This window comes from Yarrowia lipolytica, chromosome 1F (genome assembly GCF_001761485.1).
Source record: "Yarrowia lipolytica chromosome 1F, complete sequence".
Lineage (NCBI taxonomy): Eukaryota > Fungi > Ascomycota > Dipodascomycetes > Dipodascales > Yarrowia > Yarrowia lipolytica.
The window spans coordinates 962,787-983,575 of record NC_090775.1 but is presented as its reverse complement, the minus strand read 5'-3'; the positions used below and the strand labels follow the sequence as shown (position 1 = coordinate 983,575).

Below are 20,789 nucleotides of genomic sequence, written 5' to 3'. Positions count from 1 at the left end.
TTGATTTAGGGAGTCTAGGATGGTACCAGAACAGCAATACTGAACATTTGAAAAAGGTGAAATATGGAATCAATAGCTGGAAGTTGGATGATCTCCTTTTTCCGCCAAAAATACCTTCATTCGGTCGCTATCACCCCTTCCAACCCCCCTCTTTTATCTCATCAGAAATCAAGGTTCCTACTGCATGCATATTCTAAGCGGTGCTCACTCAACTGATCACCATTCAGAAACACACTACACTGTCACCTTCTTGCCACTGCCCCGAAATGTTGCAAGCCATACCGTACGAGCTGGCGCTGACGATTCTGCACCACCTCGACCACCTTTCAGACCTTCTGGCCGTCTACAACACATGCCAGCGACTCCGACAAGTTGCATGCGACGAAACATTATGGAAACCCCATCTAAACAAACGATACAAGGCTGAAAACCGCCCTGAAGCCACGGGCGAGTACAGAGACGAAATGCTGCGCCGCCTGAATACGGAGTCTGTGATTCTCAACGTTCTGGAACGAATCCCGGACTCGTCAGCGTCCGAGTGGATGAACCTGTTCAAGATGGCCTTCAACCTCGGAAAAATGTGTGTTTACCCGCTGACGCAGGTGGCACAGACCCACGACAACATCTGTGCTCGGTGGACTGCTATGCAGCTGCTGCACTCCATGAAACATTGCGCTGGCATCACCCGTTTGACCAGTGTGAATAGCAAGCAGTTGATGAAAGGTAGCGATGTGACCCACGTCTTTGCCATGTTCCACTGTTTCACCGACTCGTATCTGGGTCATAATTTGGCGGAAAACTGCGACCGTGTCGACTTTCCCGACCTCCAGGGTATCACAACTTCAGATCAGGAACCCACACGGGTTTTGCTGGAACAGCTACTGGCAGCTAATGCCGATCTGTGTGGCGTTCCTCCTCGAAACACCTTCACGGCGGACTTCCGAAGTCTCTCAAACCACTACATCCACGACATTTTGCATAAAGACCATGTCTATGGTATTCCATTAACTCGAGCTATCATCTTCTGCAAGTATTGTTCCGATTATGGACTTGAAGCGCACCCTTTGTTATTTCCAGCAGAAGTTTTGGTGCGAGTGAACGACAAGGGCACGGGGTCTCGGTTCTTTGTGGTTGATGTGTACAGACGAAACCGAATCTTGACACACAGCGAAGTTCTGGCCCTAGTACCGGAAAATGAAGATGTAGGAGCCCCCACGCTGCGAGACACCCTGGTACGAAGTATGATGAACCTGCAGGCGAGTTTGGAGGTGAACGTGAGAAGAGGAGTGCCTTCTCCGACTGAGTGTTACTACCTGATGTACACTCTGATGGCAGCTTTTATGCCACAGCACATGGACAGCACCCGCAAGACACAGCTCCAAGTGTTTCTGCGTAAATATTACCCTCTGGACGTGCTGGTCATGTTGAAGGACATTAACCGAGTGTTTGCAACCGACAGCACAGAGGTGACGCTTCTGGAACAGTTGGATCCAGTTCTACGAACGGTCAAGTCTCGAGACTCACACAGTAAGCATGTCAATCTCTATGTCGGTCAGGTGGTGCATCATACTCGTCTGGATCTCTATGGCATTGTCGTTTCGTGGTTTGTGAATTCCGAAACAGCTTATGAAGAAACAGCTCAGATTCCCAACCGAGAGATCGACGTGGGCATGGAGGAGTCAGAGGCATACTACCAGGTGGTGGTCGATGGAGTTGGGGAAAAGAGGGTGTTTGCAGAGTCCAATCTGGTGGTTGTGGACGAGACTTCAGGGTTGGACATCATGGACACATTCTCGCATCTCCATGGACTGTGTCTCATGTTCAGGGGATGGAATAAGGAGGAGTATCGCTTTGAGATGACCGAGGTAATGAAGAGGTGTTATCCGGGCGATGCAAAACACTTCTGAGGAGTGCGATGAAGAGTGCAATTGACGGCAACCCTTCCCTATTACCACCACTATCAAGAGTCTCATTGACCAAGTAGTAGACCAACCAGAGCCGCTTAAAATGGTTACGGGACTAACGTATATATGCCTACTGCCTATTTATTTTATTCAATGCGCGATGCTAATACAGCGGTGGTGGATGTCCATTTTACAGCCACATCTACAAGTACCCCCTCCTTCAAATGCATAAATAATTACTATACAACCTCCCTTTCATGCAGAAACGACGAGAATGACGGTGTCGCCTCGCAGAAACATTTTGCTGATGAACCGATCCTTGGTGACGGTCTTGCCGGGCTTGCCGCTGGCGGTTTTCGTTTTTTCCGTCCACATCTCCTTCACGTTCTCCAGCACCATGTTGGAGTGCCGGTCAAACGCCTTGACTCGGGCCAGCAGCTTTTTGTTGTTTCGGCACGATATCAGCACCTGTGTGTGGTTCTGTACTGCCCGCTGCAGCAGCGACAGGGGGCCATGTGAGAACTCGTACTCCTCGAGCTTTTGGAGCTCCACGTCGGTGAGAGTGGACTTGTCCTTGTTTAGGAGTTCACTGGGTTAGTATAAGACGGGTGTGAGGATCGCAGGTCTGGTAGACAACAGTAGAAGATGCATTGTGCGCCTGAGGATATGTCTGGTCTGTCTGTATCGGACGTCAGGCACAATCAAGGATGATGAATAGAGCCAAGATTAGGCATGTTGAACAATGGCGAAACTAGGGAGACGGTGGTATAACTGTCCCCCATATATGTCTGTGTGACCGCCAGTCAAGCATCCTGCTGTTTGCTGATGTTTGTACCATTCATCTTGCTTATTGTTTCATGCTCGTGTGTCATGAATCGTGAGACAATCCGCAGTGAACGTTACAACCAAGATACCGTGCTCACAGTGCCGTTCGCGAAGTGCCATGTTAGGGATGTCGTTCGGAGTGGTAGGAGTGATTGCGGGCGTGCGTCTTGGGCAGTCATGCTTTCATCTGACTGTTACATGAGACTATTAACCTAGTAAAGAAGTTGATTAAGGCATTCACAGCTTCTCAAAAAGTCAATCCCTTCACTTAACGCTGTCACAACTCTCCGTTCGGGTCCAAACAATAACAGTGTCTGCTTGTCGCACACCGTTCATTCTTGGGTTCCACAAATCACTTCACAATCGCATCATCCATCACGTATTCCAGCCATCATTTGGTCCGTCTCGTTTGATCATCCTCCCCAAATCCCGCTTTTCTCGTTATACTCACGCTGGGTTGTCCATCTGTGCTGTTTTTATGTGGTTTTGCGTGGTGTAAAGTGGTGATGTACACACGGTGATAGGATTTCATGCATAGTGAAGGAGTGATGATTTTTGCGTTCGGCAGAATTTAAAGTTTATGCAGTCATGTGACCAGATTCCAAAATAACTGAGTCTGATCCAGCCCTCATGAGAAGAAGCCAGCGAGTACCACACACAGACACAAAGACACCAAGACCGACACTGCAATTTGACTGCCTCTCTGTCACATCTCATGTCCTGATTTGCCACCGTTCTGCTCATGCACCTCACCGTATCTCAACACACATCTTACACGCACCCTCATATCAACACACACACAACATGAAGTTCACGGCATCGACGTCTTATAGAGTGGGCAAACGACGGGCCAAGGAGCCGCCTCTAATGCCCGGCCAGGCGGCGTTCATCAACCAGCTCGAAAAACAAAAGGCCGACTACCTGAAGGCAAACCAACAGGAGAAGCTGCCAGTGACGTCTCTCAAGAGCGATCTCAAGTGGAAGAACCAGGAGAAGCAGGACAGTCTGGGAGACGACATTGTGCAGGTGGTGAGAGAGATTCTGGATAACATGTACGAGGAGATTCCAATCGGAAAGGCGTACACAGCTCCTACTTATGAAGCTCGTCAGAACGTGCCTCCTCTAGTCAAGATGACCCATGTGCACGCATACAGCCTGAGAGAGCCTACGTTGGTCTTGAGACGGGTGAACGACGCCGTCGAGGCAGGACTACTGCGAAAAGTGGCAGTCAATAACGTTGATGAAGGCGTGCTTCTAATGGAGGCAGACAAGTTCTACAAGCTGCTGGATCAGAGCATACAAGAGTGCAAGGTGGCAAATCAGAAGAAGGCTCTGGAGGAATTCAAGATCCTTTTATTGTCCCATCCAAGTCGGGTGGAGTTTGGCTTCGATGAACTTCCCAATGCTTCTACTCTCGTCAAGAGCGGGTTTCTGACCATGAATCCTCAAGAGGCTCAAATGTACAATGTCTGTGTGCCTAACGTGGGTGTGTTTCTGAAACTGGGTGCCTCTGCACGAACATGGTTTATAAACATGCTCAAAAAGCAGTCGTACCAGGAAATGTTAGAGGAGCAGATGGAGAAGAAGTGGAGTGCTAATAGCAACCGCTGGAAGGGCTTCAAGGGCGTTTCTTTCGAATGGATTCTGAAGGATCTCTATGGAGGCTACCACTGTGAATGTTTCAGTACCCCTGTGGGAAGAGGTTGGAAGTTGACCGGAAAGTAGAGAGCCCCCGGTATGTATCTATTTATTGCATTGTTTTTTTGTTGTTTATTGCTTATTGCTTATCAAGTGAATTGGATGGGGGAAAATCGGAAGAATGGGTAGTATTATGACATACTACAAGCAGACAGAGAGAGGGGTATTTTGAACCAGATTACAGGTTGTTTATCACCAATTAATGGCTACTCTCGTAGTTTGGCATTTCTACAAATTTTAGACGGAAATTATATAAATCTGGTGTTGTGCATATTTCATGCATCATGCCACGCGTGTCTTGATTTCTTGTGACTTCAGTTCCACACTTCATGACGACACAAAAGGGCTTATTGCAACGCGTCCAGCTGTATCGAAAGCGCGTGGCTGCTCTTGAAGAGGAGATACGCAAGCTAGAAAGCTCTCAGAGTGCCGAAAACGACGCTCAGGAGCTCGTACAGCAGCTGCTCACCAGCAACAACGACAAGATAGATACTCAGCAACTGGAAGGAGAAATTGGAGCCCAGCTGAACAAGGAAATCACCTCGAATCGCCAATTACAGACGGCTTTCCATACCCTGAAATTGTCGATTGGCGACTCCTACTGGACGGGTGAAAGTCACCATGTTTCCATCATTCACGTTTCAGGACACTCATTTCAATGCCGAGTTGTGCTGACCAAAAGCATGGAGAAGGTCACCGGACTGCGAGTTGAAGATGCGGACATCCCTGTGCTGAAGCCATTTGTTCAGAGGTGCTGCAACCGCAGAAATGTCGTCGCATTGTTTGCAGGATTGGCTCGGTACGATGAGCTGTCTATAGCACGGTACAGAGCCTTTGATAGTCTGTCGAGCCTTCAGAGCGCGTCCTTTACACCGTCTTATTCGCTCCCAACTGCCCAATTCAAATCTCCCCACGTGACTGTCACTCTAGAATGGAGAATCGCCTTCCCCATGGACATAGGTATCCAGGGCAATGATAATGGCGATTATGACGACGACGAAGACGAGAACGAACTTATCAGCAAGATTATTATGCACGCTTACGGCTCGCCAGAGTACCAGATTCAAGACCAAAAACAGCTGTTGAAACGGGTACCCGTTGTCTTTGACAAGCTCGTGAGGTTGAAGGGAGTTATTAAAGCTGCTGACATACTTATCAGAAGCCTGACCATGGATGGAAAGTGACAGGCAAGATTCGCATGACTTACGATATCATTGGTGGAACGAAATAATCACGGATATGGGTCCTTTCCGCTTCAAATTCGTTGACTACATCTGCGACCATGTACCAGACAATTATTGGTGATGGGTCAATTGACAACTTCCAAGTCCATCGCGTTGTACTCAGCGAAACCAGAATTACACGATTGATGGTGGTGTACTGGAAGGTGATATTCAACTGAAATAATGTGAAGAATGCGTATGGTTGTCACTTTCCAGGAACAGCCTAACTGTCACCACTTCGTTGACTAGTACTGGTTCCCCAATTGCAGTGGAGAGATCTGAAGCAACAAGTACGCGGCAGTTCCAAAGGCTCCCCCGAGACAAGTCAGCCCGCGTCCATACTCGAACTCAACTCAGATCACCGCCTTCCCTCGGTACATGATGCAAGTACATTGATCCCAATAGAGAACATTCGGAAAGCTCGAATCAAACGGGTACCGTTGAACATACTGCTGGCCATGGCGAACACACCTCTCTTGCTGTGGAACAAACGGGTACCGTTGAGCATACCGCTGGGTATGACGAAGACATCTCTCATGCTGTGGAACAGCTATAACTAGACACACTTCCATAAAACAATGACAAATACAACTCTAGACTCCAAAACAATCTTTAACTCGGTACTACAATACGAGCATGTGCACGTAGGCCACCGCTAGTTCAGGTGCTTAAAACGGTACTGTACTGTACCTGACAAATCATCGTATGTTACAGAAAGAAGCGGCTAGTTGCGGCTAAAATAGGTGCCGATGAGCCTAAATGCTGCATACTGGCTTGAAGTTTTCCGCTGTCTCGAAAATCATCACTGTTTAGTCAATGAAGCTGGTTCGTTCGAAATCAACTTTCGCAGCAAGTACACACTCGTAGATACTACTCTTGTAGTCACATATCCTCTACAGCTTCCACAATCCGCATCTCGTTTTTTTATTTTTTATTTTTCAGATCAACTCTAATCTCCGACCGCATCAACCCAAGGCTACAAGTTCTCCCAGTTCCACTTGCAAAAAGCAAAATGCATAGTGGATACCAATTAAACAAGGCAGCAGTACTCTTGCCCTTCCACTTTGCAATCCAACTGACCGCCGTGCTAAAAAGACTCTATATCGTATGATGTTTGTACCTTCCTTCTCTTCTTTTCTGAGCCGAGGTTCGAAAGACTGGCTCTCTTTCAATCCGGAAGTTATGCAGCCAGCTGAGTATCGTCGGCCTTTACTGACGACCCACCTCTAGTTCCGTGGGCTTGTATTGCAGACTTTGCTCCCAAAGTGTCTGTAACTCCGATATCTCCGTAGTATCGGCTCGGAGGGCGTAAACCGTTTTTTTTACCCCTTTTTGATTTTCTTAAACTCAGACTTTCATCGTCGGCATCTCTTGGCGAAGTTTCATACAATACCAGTGGCTCTACAGTGTCTCGTTAGGTAGATGATCAGTGTTAAGAATAAAATACAGTGGGGGAGGATAACTTCAGTGGAAGCATTGTAGCTGTCAACTGACTTGTTCATAGTTGATGGCCATACAAGAAGTTGACAGTGGTTGACATTCTATAGGCACAAGTGGTGAAGCGACTGTGCTTAGAAGAGGAGGTACATGGAACACATGAGAGAAGGTCCGATCATGAGCGAGAACCAGAAGAAAGCGTTGCCAAAAACGGGTCTGTCCTGGATCCATTTGGTTTTCTGCAGCATGGCCAGGGGCAGCTGGGTCATCTGCAGCAACAGCAGGTATCCTCGGAACTTCTTAAAGATGGCAAACATGACCAGCTCGTGGACAAGAGAAGACAGCAAGAAGGTGGTGAGGGTAGCTGCGCCCTTGGAGAACTTGAAAGCAGAGATGGACGAGTGGTAGACGTGTCGCTTGAGGAACTGGTAGACAGGAATGTTCCATTCTCGGCTAAACTGCTCCCAGCTGGTACAGTTCCACCAGGGGCCATAAAAGTCTCTGTCGGCGAAGCGAGTGAGCTCGGCAATGCCGTTGAGAATGGCGTCCCAGATGATGTAGAAAACAAGCATGTACTCAATGACAAAGGGCAGCAGAATGTCCGACAGGAAAATGGGATAGATTCGGACCTTGTTCCAGAAGGGTTCGTCTCGCATTTGAATAACAGCCACCACAGGGGGATACAGGTACGACTCTGCGACCCAGATCATAAGGAAGAAGACGCCAAAGACTGCGGCGACCTTCTCCAGCACGTATGTCCACTTGATTCGGGGGGTTCGAGGGAACTCAATTTCGTAGACGAGCGTTGGGAACATGGAGTACCAGAAGTAGTTAGAAAAGGTGATGTTGGTGGGGAAAGGGGTGTGTCTGGATTGGACCTTGAGCTCTGTCTCGCAGAACTCGATGTCCAGCTTGAGATCCTCCTTCTCTGAAACAGGAATGTCTTCGGTGAGACGCTGCTTTGCGTGGGAGAGCTCGTCCTCGACAGTCCATAGGTAGCCATTGTAGAAGGCGTACGAGTGTTGTTTCATGAGCATGACAAAGGCATGAAGCACAATGAAGATGTTACCGATCCAAGGCAGGTTACTCGACTTGGCGACCCAAAGGTAGAAGAAGAGGAACAGGGTCTGGTGCACGTTCTGGATGATCCAGCCAAACGAGTTCCAGTCGACCAGACCGTGCTTGACGGCCAATTGCAGAAACACAGACAGATAGGTGGTCAGGTACATGCCCAGATCGACCAATGCGACTTTCCAGAGATCTTTGCTGAGAATGGCGAAAATCTGGCCCCGGAACAGGATGCCTTCGTTTGTGTAGTTGAGCAGGCCGGTTCGGAAGACGCAGAAGGCAAACACCATCCACAGCAGGGTGTAGAAGCCAAAGAACTCCGAGTCCTTGTGGGCGAACTTGTCGAGAATCGACGGTGTTGGCTTGAACTTGATGTCGGTGAATCTGTAGCGTCGGTTGTTCTTTGAGAATCGAGGGTAGGAATACTTCTCTGGCAGCTCGTCCACCACGCCCTCCTCCTTCTTTTCCTTCTCGTCGTCCGAGTCCTTCTCGGCCTTGGCGTATGCGGCATTGAGGTTCTTGTTGACCTGGCCCAGGTCCATTTCCTGGCCGTCGGGCACATTGAGCTCTTCTCCGAGATGCTCCCGCACTATCGAGTGTCGTTTGGTGGACGGCGATCTGGAGCCGCCCGAACTGGAGGGACGAGGTCGTCGTCGCACGGGCCGTCCTGCGGCGTCTTCGGGGTGGAGTGTGGCCATTGTGTGTGCGGAGAGTGTCTTGTAAGAACGACTTGTATCCTTTTTGCCCCGTCGCCACGATAGACCCCGCTATATGTAGGGCCGTGCGTCATTTGCATCTTATACATAGAGTTCTCATGCACTGAAATTCAAACTTGCTGCCAGTGTACAAACTGCTAAAGTGCAAGCTTGAAACCAAATTGTGCCAAGCTGAACCAAATCTGAGCCGTGTCAGGCGCCGGCGTGTTACCAGACCCGTGTCATGGGAGACAACTATATAAGTGAGCACTTGTCCGGCCCCCGCCCTCAGACTCTCTCACACCTACTGACCTCAACAATAACCTCGTGCGCCATTTTAGGTGCCCAAAACGGTCACTAATTAAGCCGCCGAGTTTAAAGGCGCTGACAAAAAAATTAAAGAAGATAAACGGTATAAGATTTCTTCAGTCAACCTTCCGGGCTGCAGTGCACTCGCTCTCTCTGGGCAGCCCATCGTGCTTACCGAGGTTTGACTTACCCAGCAACAACGAGGCTTTTTTTAGATGCATCTGTAAGGCACCAGCGAACGGTCGCGCGATTTCACAGCTCGCAGTCGGAGGCCGGAGTCAACGAGAACCCCCCCTTCCTCGCCGTCGGTGTGGCGCCCCGCCAGCCTTGCTACAAGACCGACCCAAGTCTCACCCAGACACATGATTCATCTGCACAAAAGTCTTGGCCTCATCGCATGATCACAGACCAGCTAAGTCCATAGGGTCGATAGATCCACAGGTGTCCAGAGATCCACAAGCCGGGGATACCCTTCACGTGACCCGCGGCGTCCAGGAACCGTATTGCTGTTGGACAAGAGATCATGTGTCGTCTAATTGAGCAGAAATATTGCCTTCAACCTCTTGTTTTTTTCGCGCTAAATGAAGACTCTTTTTTTGGTTGGCCCGCCAATACGTCCCGCGGGGTTTGGATGAAATCAAACTAATAGCTCCTCGCTATTAAAGCGCGGTAATGAGGAAGAGAGATTGTCGGCATTTGAGAATGGTGCCATTGGAGCCTTCAGGCCAAACTTGTCTCAAGTCTTCAGCCTCATTCCTATCATAGTATGTACCGGTTGGTACTTTTACTGAAAAGACTCGCTTTTCCTCCCTCTTCAAGACTCTATGCTGGAAATGTCTATGCTGGATATGTCTATATCACGGCCCATGACGTTGTTGGCTGCATTGGATAAAGGTGTTTCATAGTACAGTACGGGTGACCCCCACAGGGTCATTCCCCGAGCGAAATCCCGTACAAGCTCTTGTGAAATTCTCTCCACAGCAGCAATCTCCGTCCCAAAGCGTATCTCCACCTGGAGCAAGGTTGGCTCGGATAAATTTGCCTCCCTGCGTCGAAAATTGCGCTCTTGAGACATTTCGTTGGGCCTGAGACAGTTGGCACGTCAGGTGCGACGATTTGCACCGTACATGGTCCTTGGTTGTATCATTGGTTTTGCCTGTGATATCGATACGGTACAGTAGTTATATCAATGCATTGCATGCATGATCCGAAACACAGATCAACCAATACTGCAGAAAGGAATGGACCAATGGCCAAATAAAGCCCACTTTCGTATTCTCCGGAATGAGAGCATTCCAACGGTGGTATTTTTAGTCACCGGCGGCGGCTTGCTGCAAAAGTCGACGGATCATGGAAAAATTATCAGAGCAAATCAGAAGTATCATCTAACAGAATCAGACAATAGTACAAGTACAATGGAAGCTGGCCATTGTTGTCTGTCTTGGTTCTGGCAGCTGTAGAAGCACAGAAGCATGCAGAGCTGCAATTCTTTCCGCATCTGTCTTCTTTGTATTTTATGGAAATTGGAGAAAATGGAAAATTGGAGAATATGGAAAATCGGAGAAAATGGAAAATCGGAGAAATCGGAGAAAAATGGAGAAAATGGAAAAATTGAAAGAAGAAAAAAAGTTGATTGCTTGAAAAATATTGCATCTTGATTTCGTTTCTGTCTAGAAAACGTACTTGGAACAACACAACACCATCATTGATGTTCTAGTGTCTGAATTATAGTTCCTTGCAGTACACTACATACCATACGAGATGCACTACAAGTAGGGTCTTGAATCAGCCCCTTCTAACTGGTTTCACAAACGTCAGATCTGAGATATTGAAAAACAGTTTTCATCAGTATCGGATTCTAAACAAATTTATTTACTTATACTTACATGTTCCCACAATACCTCTCAGAATACGCCCTTTCCGCGCTAGCAGACATCTCCGCCCTTGCAGCTACCCCACAAAATCTGCCATAGTGTGAGGAGTAGATGTACAAGTGCTCAAACAGTATTGTAAGGAGTTGAAATTGTCGTGTTACACAGTTCAGGTGGTCTAGCCACTCGATAATTGGCACTAGTTTAACTCATTGACTTTTGCCCTGCCATGTATGTTGTAGAACAGACCCTTGTCATGTTCACTAATCATTGAGTATGCTGTGACATATACCAATATGTACTACGCCATGAAAGCTATATAAATGTGTCAATTATATAACGGGGTCCACAATGCTGTTGTTTATGTCAATTACCATGTTTTACTATTTCTTTATAAACACCTACTCCCCAGGTGGCATTTCAGCCTACAGGATAACTCATCTTTTAGACGTTCCCCTCTTACCCCTCAGACCTAGTATATAAGACCAGACAGAGCCAAAGTAGCTCCGAAACCACCCGCCATGATCATCCACACCTCTCTCAACCAGCCAATTGACGACAGGGAGTTCTTTGACGGAACAATTCCCGACTTTATCCGGACTTCCCCGTTCGTCAATGATACCACTCCGTTCTTCATTGATGCGGCTACCGGCGAACAGCTAAGTCAGCGGCAGCTGTGGAAAATGTCAAATGACTTTCTGACCATTTTCCGGCAGCACGGACTTGGAAACGCTCGTGACAATGTCTCTGATCCGTCCATGGGCGACGTTTTCATCACTCTCTTTCCCAACTGTATTTGGGCAGGTCCTGTTCATTGGGCAGCTCTGGATGCTGGTGCTACCCTATCGCCTGCAAGTTGCTCATACACGGTCCAGGAGTTTGCTCATCAGCTCCAGCTTGTTGTTCCAAAGATGGTTGTTTACTCTGAGCCATTCAAACAGTTGCTGGAAGACGCTATCATTGTTTCCAAGACAAATCCAACCATTTTATCTCTTGAACAATTGATTGAAGATAGTGAGAGAGTGCCTCTGGCTCAAGCCAACTTCCAGTTTGCAAACAGACTCCAGCTGCGTCCCAAAGAGAGTATCACTCGAGTAGCATACCTGGCCATGTCTTCTGGAACCTCAGGAGGACTATTCAAGGCTGTCAGAATCACACATGGAAATATCACATCCAACGCCATCATGAGCACCAAGAGTTCCAATGCTCTGTTGAAAACAAATCAGGTGGCCTCCGCTATTATTCCCGTGTCGCACCTCTATGGACTAGCCCAGTTTCTGGTGTTTGGAGTCCACAGAGGCACTGCTGCTGTGTTCCATAAAGGTTTTGATTTCATCGAGTTCCTGGATGCTGCTGTCAAGTACAAGGTAAACATCTTCCCACTGGTACCCCCCATCATCATTTTGTTGGCTAAACATCCGTTTACGCAGAAATATGTGCCAGATCTGAAACGCAACCTGACCACTGTTCTCTCGGGAGCTGCTCCTCTCGGTGTCAAAGCCACAGAAGAGTTTCTGGAACGAATCACCGGCCGAAAAGATGGAGTGTCCGAGTACGGTACCCTGCGGGTAATCCAGGGCTGGGGCATGACCGAGACGTCGCCTGTGTGTACTTTGTTCGACCCCGAAGTCCCCGTGGCTCATATTAGATCGGTTGGAAAACTTGTGTCAAACACTGAAGCTCGAGTGGTGTCTGAGGGAGTTGACCAACCTGCTTGTGACGTTGATCCGGCGTCTCTAGATGCTGCTATCAAGGCTGGGGGACTTCCCACGGGCGAGATTCTCATTCGAGGACCTCACGTGATGGACGGATATCACAAGAACCCCTCTGCTAACGCAGACGCGTTCGAAGAGGCTTCTGACTGGACTCCCGACATGCCCTGGTACAAGAAACGATGGTTGCGAACTGGAGACGTTGGTTTCTTTGATCTGCAGGGCAGAGTAATGATTGTGGACCGTACCAAGGAGCTTATCAAAAGTATGGGAAAACAGGTGGCTCCTGCTGAGCTGGAAGACGCGTTATTGGCCAATCCTCTGGTTGCTGACTGTGCTGTTATTGGTGTTATGGACGTGGATAAAGGCACAGAGTCTCCCCGGGCTTTTGTGGTTCTGAGAGATCCGAAAGCTGATGCTGTGGGTATTCTCAAGTCACTCAACAGCCAGATGCCCAAGTACAAGAATCTGCATGGCGGAATCGTGGTGGTTGAGGCCGTGCCTAGGAACCCTTCTGGAAAGGTGTTGAGACGGCTGTTGAGAGATAGAAAGGATGATGTGGTGTTGGGCTTGGATGTTTCCAAGCTGTAAGCAAACCGCAGGAAGCTGTGTTCCCGTCAGTCCAAACTAATACACGGAATCATATTGAAGTCTTAAGTAGTCGTCACACTGTTGCGGGAGTTACTGTATGAGTACGATCTTGTAGATTGAAGTGTCTCGGCGTGCTACCCGGTGTGTTTGACGTATCTGTGAGAGATATAGATCAGTTGTTGAAGTATTCTCTCGACGACCGTCTCACAAGACGCCAAATCCGACTACTGCTTCTTCGTCTTCATTACAGGTGTCGAAATCATCACCATGGCCTGCATCAGATTCGTGTGCTCTGTTACTTTCAGCCCGGGATATGGAACTAATGATATAACACTTATGTCCTCTCGAAAAATATATATATATATAAAATGTAAACGTATGATATAATATACATTTGGTACGGAGGTGATTGTCTCTAAGAGGAGACATCTAACCTCCTGTGCTACGTCTAACTACTCAATTAGAGATGGACTCAATTCTAGAGACTCTTTTGTTAAGCGTAACAGAAAGCTCGTTTTCCCCGTCCAACACAGGTTTCTTACTACGCTTGAATCAAGAATAAACACGGAGACCACAAGTTTGAGCTAACATTCACCGATAAGAGCACATTATGTGTTTTCCTATTACCCTACACTACTTCATCCTTCTTAGTAAGCATCTCCAAGTACTCGTAGCTTTCAGGTCCAGCATGAAACTCTATCTCGTCCAAGACTATGCAATTATTTCGGAGTATACGCCATTTCCGGCCTCCGGGAGTGTTTCTACGCCATTTACAAACTCCCTCGACACCGCCAGACTTGCGAAAGTACCAGAAAGAATGCATTTCGGCATGTTTGGACGCATTGAATGCCGGTAAACGACGAATCGCCGTCTCGCTGGCCACAGGAGGAGGCAAGACGGTGATCTTCGCGAATCTGCTGAACCAGATTGCGGCCAAGAACACGGGTAACAAAGTACTGATTCTTACCCATCGAAAGGAGCTCGCTACTCAGGCGCAAAATCAGATTTCACGGTTCAATCCAGATCTGAAGGTCGAGATTGAAATGGGAACGACTGTGGCTGATCCCTCGGCAGACGTGGTGGTTGCAGGCGTCCAAACACTGCAGGGCAAGCGTTTGGAGCAGCTGGATCCTACTGATTTCAAGGCCATTATCATTGACGAAGCACACCATGCCGCCAGTCAGTCGTATCTCAACATCATTCAGCATTTCAAGGCTAGCAAGGCCAAAAGCGATGTCGCGGTGATCGGTTTTACGGCTACACTGTTTCGAACAGACACAAAGTCCCTTACTAAGGCGTTTGATCACGTGGTCTATGACTTGTCGTTTATGGACATGATCAACGACGGCTGGCTGTCTAGTGTCAAGTTTTCGACTGTGATTTCCATGGCTGACCTGACCGAGGTGGAGATTGGTGCCGCAGGCGACTTCAAGACGTCGTCGCTTAGCAAGGTGGTCAACACGGACAGAATGAACAGTCTGGTGTTCCGAACGTGGCAGAATATGACCGCGAAACACGGCTACAAGTCGACCATTGTGTTTTGCGTTGATGTTCAGCACGTCAGGGATCTGGTGGAGCTGTTCCGATCCCAGGGGATCAATGCTGAAGGAGTTACAGGCACCACCAAACCGAAAACTCGTCAGGCCATCATTGATGAGTTCAAAAGCGGTGATATACCGGTACTGTTCAACTGTGGCGTCTTTACTGAGGGCACAGACATTCCCAACATTGATCTGGTCATTCTGAACCGCCCTACAAAGTCCAAGGGTCTGATGATGCAGATGATCGGACGAGGTCTGCGCTTACATCCCGGGAAAGACCACACCGCGGTGGTTGATCTTGTGGGGACAGTTCCGGCAGGTATGGTGACTGCTCCGAGTCTTTTGGGACTTCCTTCAGGCCACCACTGTGACAGAGCATCGTTTGAGGAACTTCTGGAGGAGAAGAAGAAGACTAAGGACCCTGATCATGTGGAGATTACAACGTTTTCTTCCCTCCAGGACTTTCTCGACTTTGGACGAGAAATCCAGGACGTGGAAGTGGAGGAAGGAGAGTACGGAGAAGGGTTTGCCAATCCTGACAACTGGATGCATCTTACCCCGAACTCCTGGGCTCTCGACAAGGGTAGTAGAGGCACGTGTGTTCGTTTGACCATTATTCCGGACTCGGACAGTATGATTGACGGTGAATCCAAGGTCAAGGCCAGTCTGGTGACCATGGGAGTTCCCGTTTTTGGCGACGGTAAGCGATGGAACTTTTTCGGCAAGACAGGTACCCTCATGGAGAAGGTGTTTGATTCCAAGAAGGACGCGTTCGATGCGGCTGCAGAAACGCTGGAGAACAGCAAATACCTTCCTGAGATGCGGATCTGGGCGCAGAAGCTGAGATCGAGGCCTGCCACTGACTCCCAAAAGAAGTTTCTCAAGCGACTGGTGGACAAGAGTCTCTACATGCGTCAATCTGCGGACGTGGCCGTGCTCATGAAGCATGCTCAGAAGGCTCTGGAGACTCAGACGCCGATTGAGTTGACGGAGGAGCAGTTTCTGAAGCTGCGAGCTGCGGAACTCAAGTCGTTCGTGGACAACATTGATATGGATCATGCCAAGTTGTGGATTTCGCGGCTCAAAATGACTTCTGGAGAACTGTCGAGAATCTACAAGGCTTCTAACCTGGCTCAGGCCCAGAAGGCGTATAAGATTATGGTGGATCCGGTCGGAGAGCCGACATCGCTGGTGGGAGAGCTGAAGAGTAAGAAGAAGGATACGTCGGTACAGGGGTTGAAGACGTTGATGAAGGGATGAGAGTCTCACTGCAGGTCGACTGGCTGAGCATTGGAGCTGTGCATTGGCTGATACTGAGTCTAGTATTATATGGAGATGACCAAGTAAGCCCTAGGTGCCATAGATGGCATGCCAGTTGCCCTAGGTGCGTGCCTGGTGACGACTCACTGGCTGAACCGAGCTCTTGGGGTCGTCGTGAGGCCAACTGAGGACTTTCACTAATGTTGGGTTCTATGTACATAGATGAATTATAGACCACGAAAGTATCGATGATAGCTGGTGGGCGGGGGGAGAGCTCAGGTGGATTGACCAGATGCATATGCATAGAGAAGCTAACATGCGGGCATCGCTGATACATGGTCGATCTTGAGTGTAGCCACAGTACATACAAGTATGATACTTGTACCAGTATCTTTAGTAAAATGATATGGACGCGTGAACACATGTACAACGAGACTTGTCGATGCAACTGTTTCAGACTCCTGGGCAGTATTGTATGCCGGAATTCAGCGAAATGGTCGACATTCCCGATATTGCCAGTGACTTCGATATTTTCAGAATTTTCGAGACGATCACCTTTGTTTACCGGTTGCCCCCTTACCCCTGGTTGTGTGCATGGGTGGGGTCAACAAGCGAGCGGTATTCTTCTTGTTCGTCTCAAATAATATCTCAAAGGGCCACCGTTCAAGATGCCCCAAATATCTTCAGGTGAGATCCGTTGTCATGGGCTCATATTGTTTGTCTCAGAGCTGCAACCAAGCGAGAACTACAACACATTGTAGAGTCCTTGTCTACACTCACAAGCCCCATCTTTCCTGGTCACATCTGTCTATAAATAAACAAACGGGGTTTTCCCATCGTCATTTCACCTTCGTCTCGCATACAGATATCGTACTCGCACCCTATTATCGCTTACATCATGTCTTCCGGTAAGAACGCCATGTGTCCCATTTGCCAACGGTGCTTCTCCAAGGACGACAAGAAGGAGCGTCATTACCGGCTGTGTCTGGAGCGCTTGAAGCTTCGAGAAGGTACTGCTTGGACTCTCAATAATCAGATTCTTGACGTGTCTCCTGATTACAGTGATTGACAGTGCCCATGGTCCAAAAGTTGGATGAGCATCTAGTTGGAGTATAAAATATAAACTAGCTACCGTATCGTATGTACTTGTACATACTTTGTGGGAAAGTGTAGTTTGTGAAAAACATGTGCAAATATAATACAACTGCTTTCGTATGTCTGTTATTTTGTTATTTTCGTATCGCGTCCACCTCATCATATGGGTGAAGTCCTTGTCCGACCCCAAAAGACTTGCTGCAGAAGTACGTCCAAGAACGTTCGACAGTTTCCGCTGGGGCTCTTGTGCCAGATATAATATAAATACAACCGCTGTGCTCTCTCCTTGTCCACCCACACCAACTACAATCACTCACATCACACCAACATGGATTACGTAAGATGTCCTCGATGCGACAGACGATACTCGAGCTACGACAAGATGTTCAAGCACTATGACAAGTGCAAGAACAGCAACTGAGCGTTCGAGTCGATGGAACATATTGCAACAGACGATGGAACATATTTATTACAAGTTTGATTTTGGTTGTTTTGGTGCGACGTAGCTTGTTGGTATAATGGGGCTGGTCTGTAAATATATACATAGAAATCGATTTATTCCGTATTTTTAAGCCAGTAATCTGTTGGTTGTGGTCTGTTCCATAGTATGGTGTGCATTTCAGACGCACTCGGTATGCATGATACTGCAAGTCTGTGTACAGTGCCCGGTTTGTATTGTTCTCACCGTAGACGCCCCAAACGAACCACCGTCACTATTTAATTGTGTTTTGAGACCTGACTTGACCCTAAGCACCATTACAGCCACTATGAATGCTGGTTTCGTCAGATGTCCACGTTGCCGAGTTTCTGGGCAACAACGAGTTGAAGAAACACCAGAAGACCTGCAAGGAGCAGGTTTACAAGAGACGCGTTGAAACTTGGATTGGTTTCAGAGGTTTATTTTTATCGCCATAGACAGACCCATGAGGTATCACCTAGCAAAACCCATGTCTGAGCAGTCTTTGACAACAAAGATCTCAGGAAGCCCGCAGAAAGTCCAATTGAGGCGAATCGATAGGGATTAGTTTATCTGACTGAATGATAGTACTTGTAGCAGCTGATTGTATTGTATCGAATGGTATGTACTGTTTTAACACTTGTGATTGTCGTATCAGGTCGTTCCGTTTGTATGTATCGTACCGTCCATGCCAGATTCACGTGGAATGTCCCTCAATGGACTGACTTCAATATAATAGCAGTATGGGTCACATTTCATGATGGGTCTCGTTTTACCCCTCCATTTCTGCATCTTTTTTCATGTACTGTACTGCCTCTCCGTTATGTGCCAAGTACTCGTACGACACCAGAACCATCAATCGGTAGGGACATATAACGTGAACCAAAGTGACCTTTGACAACTCATCTCATGACCAGATACAAGTATTGGTATTTTTGTTCAATAATATATACGGGATAGCCACCTAAGTCACATGATGGGCCTTGACTCATGCAACCTGGTCTCTCCATAAACGTCGTTTCGACCTGTCTACTACAAACAACTTAGATCGGCCCCATTCCACCCAGCCCCAAAAGTCCTTGACAATTATTTATTTATACCTGAAAAAACCCCCTTTAGCCCTCTATCCTCACTTCTCCCCATTCTCACCAACATGTTATCCCACTGTCCCCGTTGCATGAAGTCCTTCTTTTCTCCCCAGGAGATGCAGAAGCATTATAAACAGTGCACTGACAAGCCGCCCCAGTGATCTGTTCAAGTTTCTGAACTAATTTATTGTTGATCTGAATGAAATAATGACAAAAACTTGCACGTATTCTCTTCCGGAGAAGTATTCCATACACACACTAGCCTCATTGCTCACACTCTCCTGACGCTCTCTTCACCGACCACCATGAGGCAATATGAATCTATACAGTATAAGTATTCAACAAGCCCTCTTGACTGTTCTTCCCCATCCAAATTCCGCCCATGATAACGTCTCCTCCGCCATCATCACCACCTCCGTCGCCTCCCCCTCCATCATCTCCAACTCCTTCACCGCCGCCTCCATCACCACCACCCGTCAAACACCAAGTTATGTGAGTTTTGCATGAGACGAATACACCAGGATCTCGTTGCAGACCATGTCCTAGATTGTTTCGGGACTTTGTCTGAGTGACAATGGAATGGTTCGTCGGTGATACGGTTCGTACAGAAGTACGTACACTCCGATATTGCTATGACACACAATGGTCACATGGATACAGGGCTCTTATACTTTGGGGCTGATTTGCATAGGTTAACAGCTTCTTCGATGTTACTGTACTTTTCAGCTTCTCTGTGTCAAGGACAAGCGTATTCATCTCTCAGCATCATCCCAGCCTTTCGCACCAGTTGTCCGACTTCTTCCAGCACTATTTTAATCGCATTCCCTCCGCATTACGCTCCTCAAATGCACCCCGATAGACCACCAACATGGACCTGCTTCATCTGCACCGAAGGGCTCAAGAACCAAGAGTACTACAAAGTGCATCTCAATGAGTGTCTGAAACGCTGGTCGGTAGAGGAGAGAGAATTGAGACAGGCACAGAAAAGGAAACAAGACCGCGTAAGGCGGCTCCAGATGGAATTCAGTCAAAGCTCCGACCCGGAGATCACACCCAAGAAGAGGAAAATGGGGTAGATTGACGCACACAGAACGTCATAGAGAATTACTGTTGCAAGTCTCCTCGTGGGGTCAAGAAAAGAATACATATATCTGAAATCAATCTCTAATAGCTATTTGATCTTTTCTGTTTCATCTCCTCCTTTTCTGAGCACCAAAGCTCCGCTCCCATTCAGAAATGTGCATATAAAAAAGAAACCAAAAGATTGCAGCACCCAGGATTCTCGTATGGTCTCCCACTACAATACTAACTAGGCTCTCTTGGTGCTTTGACTATGGCCTGATCGGACGGGAAGCCGTATTTTCACCAGGATATGGCCGCAACCGTTAGAAAATAAAAACCACTGAGACCTTATAACTGGTCATATATGTCATGTGATCCGAATCTTTATGTTTGCTTTTGGAGATAAAGACGGAGAGACACAAGAAGATAAAATGTATTCATGGTTAGTGACTAACGCTTAATATCATGTGTTGTTGTTATTTAGTGTCTGAGCTGCTGAGAACAATGATATTTTATGATGCTATTGTTGATAACCACATCAAGAAGTTCCGAGCACTAGGCGAGTCTGAGAAGCATCCATCTGTTGGGTTCAGATTATAGGTCTCATAATACTTCTATGTATGCTTTATTTCTGGTCAGACTTCCCCACTGACCCCATTAGAAGATATTTCATTTTGTTAAGGCTACCTCAACCAGTTTAGTTGAGGTCCATGTGTATAGTTCTGATCTTATTGCCGAGGAGGACCAGCTTTAATACAGTAATGAAGAGAACTGTGAGTTACAACAAAGACTGTTTTAGATATGAAGCTACAGAAAAAACAGGTTCCCTCTCTCGTATGTCACGTGACACGTTACACACCTCTGATACTGTCCATGAGAGCCTCGCTTAATAACAAACTCTCAGGTGATTATGCATGAAAATATTATGCAGGCAGAAAAATATATTTTCCTAA

General features: G+C 47.6%; 9 protein-coding genes and 1 non-coding gene across 10 annotated transcripts; 6 read left to right on the top strand and 4 right to left on the bottom strand.

Moving 5' to 3' along the window:
- Window positions 1-266: 266 nt before the first annotated feature.
- On the top strand, window positions 267-1,907 carry YALI1_F09833g (uncharacterized protein; the record flags this gene model as incomplete). Its single annotated transcript, XM_505090.3, has 1 exon — window positions 267-1,907. One exon carries the CDS (start codon window positions 267-269, stop codon window positions 1,905-1,907), a length of 1,641 nt encoding a protein of 546 aa, XP_505090.3.
- A 252-nt stretch (window positions 1,908-2,159) lies between these two features.
- Window positions 2,160-3,194, bottom strand: YALI1_F09803g (uncharacterized protein; the record flags this gene model as incomplete). Its single annotated transcript, XM_505089.3, has 2 exons — window positions 2,160-2,493; window positions 3,181-3,194. The coding sequence occupies 2 exons, from the start codon at window positions 3,192-3,194 to the stop codon at window positions 2,160-2,162; spliced, it is 348 nt and encodes a 115-aa protein (XP_505089.1).
- Window positions 3,195-3,359: 165 nt separating this feature from the next.
- Window positions 3,360-4,454, top strand: YALI1_F09802g (uncharacterized protein; the record flags this gene model as incomplete). Its single annotated transcript, XM_505088.3, has 1 exon — window positions 3,360-4,454. The coding sequence occupies one exon, from the start codon at window positions 3,360-3,362 to the stop codon at window positions 4,452-4,454; it is 1,095 nt and encodes a 364-aa protein (XP_505088.2).
- Window positions 4,455-4,756: 302 nt separating this feature from the next.
- Window positions 4,757-5,611, top strand: YALI1_F09788g (uncharacterized protein; the record flags this gene model as incomplete). The annotated part of the gene is made up of 1 exon (XM_505087.3): window positions 4,757-5,611. The coding sequence occupies one exon, from the start codon at window positions 4,757-4,759 to the stop codon at window positions 5,609-5,611; it is 855 nt and encodes a 284-aa protein (XP_505087.3).
- A 1,610-nt stretch (window positions 5,612-7,221) lies between these two features.
- On the bottom strand, window positions 7,222-8,853 carry YALI1_F09747g (uncharacterized protein; the record flags this gene model as incomplete). The annotated part of the gene is made up of 1 exon (XM_505086.3): window positions 7,222-8,853. The coding sequence occupies one exon, from the start codon at window positions 8,851-8,853 to the stop codon at window positions 7,222-7,224; it is 1,632 nt and encodes a 543-aa protein (XP_505086.3).
- An 829-nt stretch (window positions 8,854-9,682) lies between these two features.
- YALI1_F09737g (uncharacterized protein) lies at window positions 9,683-9,950 on the top strand (the record flags this gene model as incomplete). Its single annotated transcript, XM_068283283.1, has 2 exons — window positions 9,683-9,784; window positions 9,837-9,950. 2 exons carry the CDS (start codon window positions 9,683-9,685, stop codon window positions 9,948-9,950), a joined length of 216 nt encoding a protein of 71 aa, XP_068139384.1.
- A 1,601-nt stretch (window positions 9,951-11,551) lies between these two features.
- On the top strand, window positions 11,552-13,333 carry YALI1_F09720g (uncharacterized protein; the record flags this gene model as incomplete). The annotated part of the gene is made up of 1 exon (XM_505085.3): window positions 11,552-13,333. One exon carries the CDS (start codon window positions 11,552-11,554, stop codon window positions 13,331-13,333), a length of 1,782 nt encoding a protein of 593 aa, XP_505085.3.
- Window positions 13,334-14,046: 713 nt separating this feature from the next.
- On the top strand, window positions 14,047-16,134 carry YALI1_F09695g (uncharacterized protein; the record flags this gene model as incomplete). The annotated part of the gene is made up of 1 exon (XM_505084.3): window positions 14,047-16,134. One exon carries the CDS (start codon window positions 14,047-14,049, stop codon window positions 16,132-16,134), a length of 2,088 nt encoding a protein of 695 aa, XP_505084.1.
- Window positions 16,135-16,139: 5 nt separating this feature from the next.
- Window positions 16,140-16,471, bottom strand: YALI1_F09671g (uncharacterized protein; the record flags this gene model as incomplete). Its single annotated transcript, XM_068283282.1, has 2 exons — window positions 16,140-16,170; window positions 16,215-16,471. The coding sequence occupies 2 exons, from the start codon at window positions 16,469-16,471 to the stop codon at window positions 16,140-16,142; spliced, it is 288 nt and encodes a 95-aa protein (XP_068139383.1).
- A 3,565-nt stretch (window positions 16,472-20,036) lies between these two features.
- Window positions 20,037-20,158, bottom strand: YALI1_F09634r. The gene has a single exon (XR_002432154.3). It is a non-coding gene; the product is annotated as a 5S ribosomal RNA (ribosomal RNA).
- Window positions 20,159-20,789: the final 631 nt, after the last annotated feature.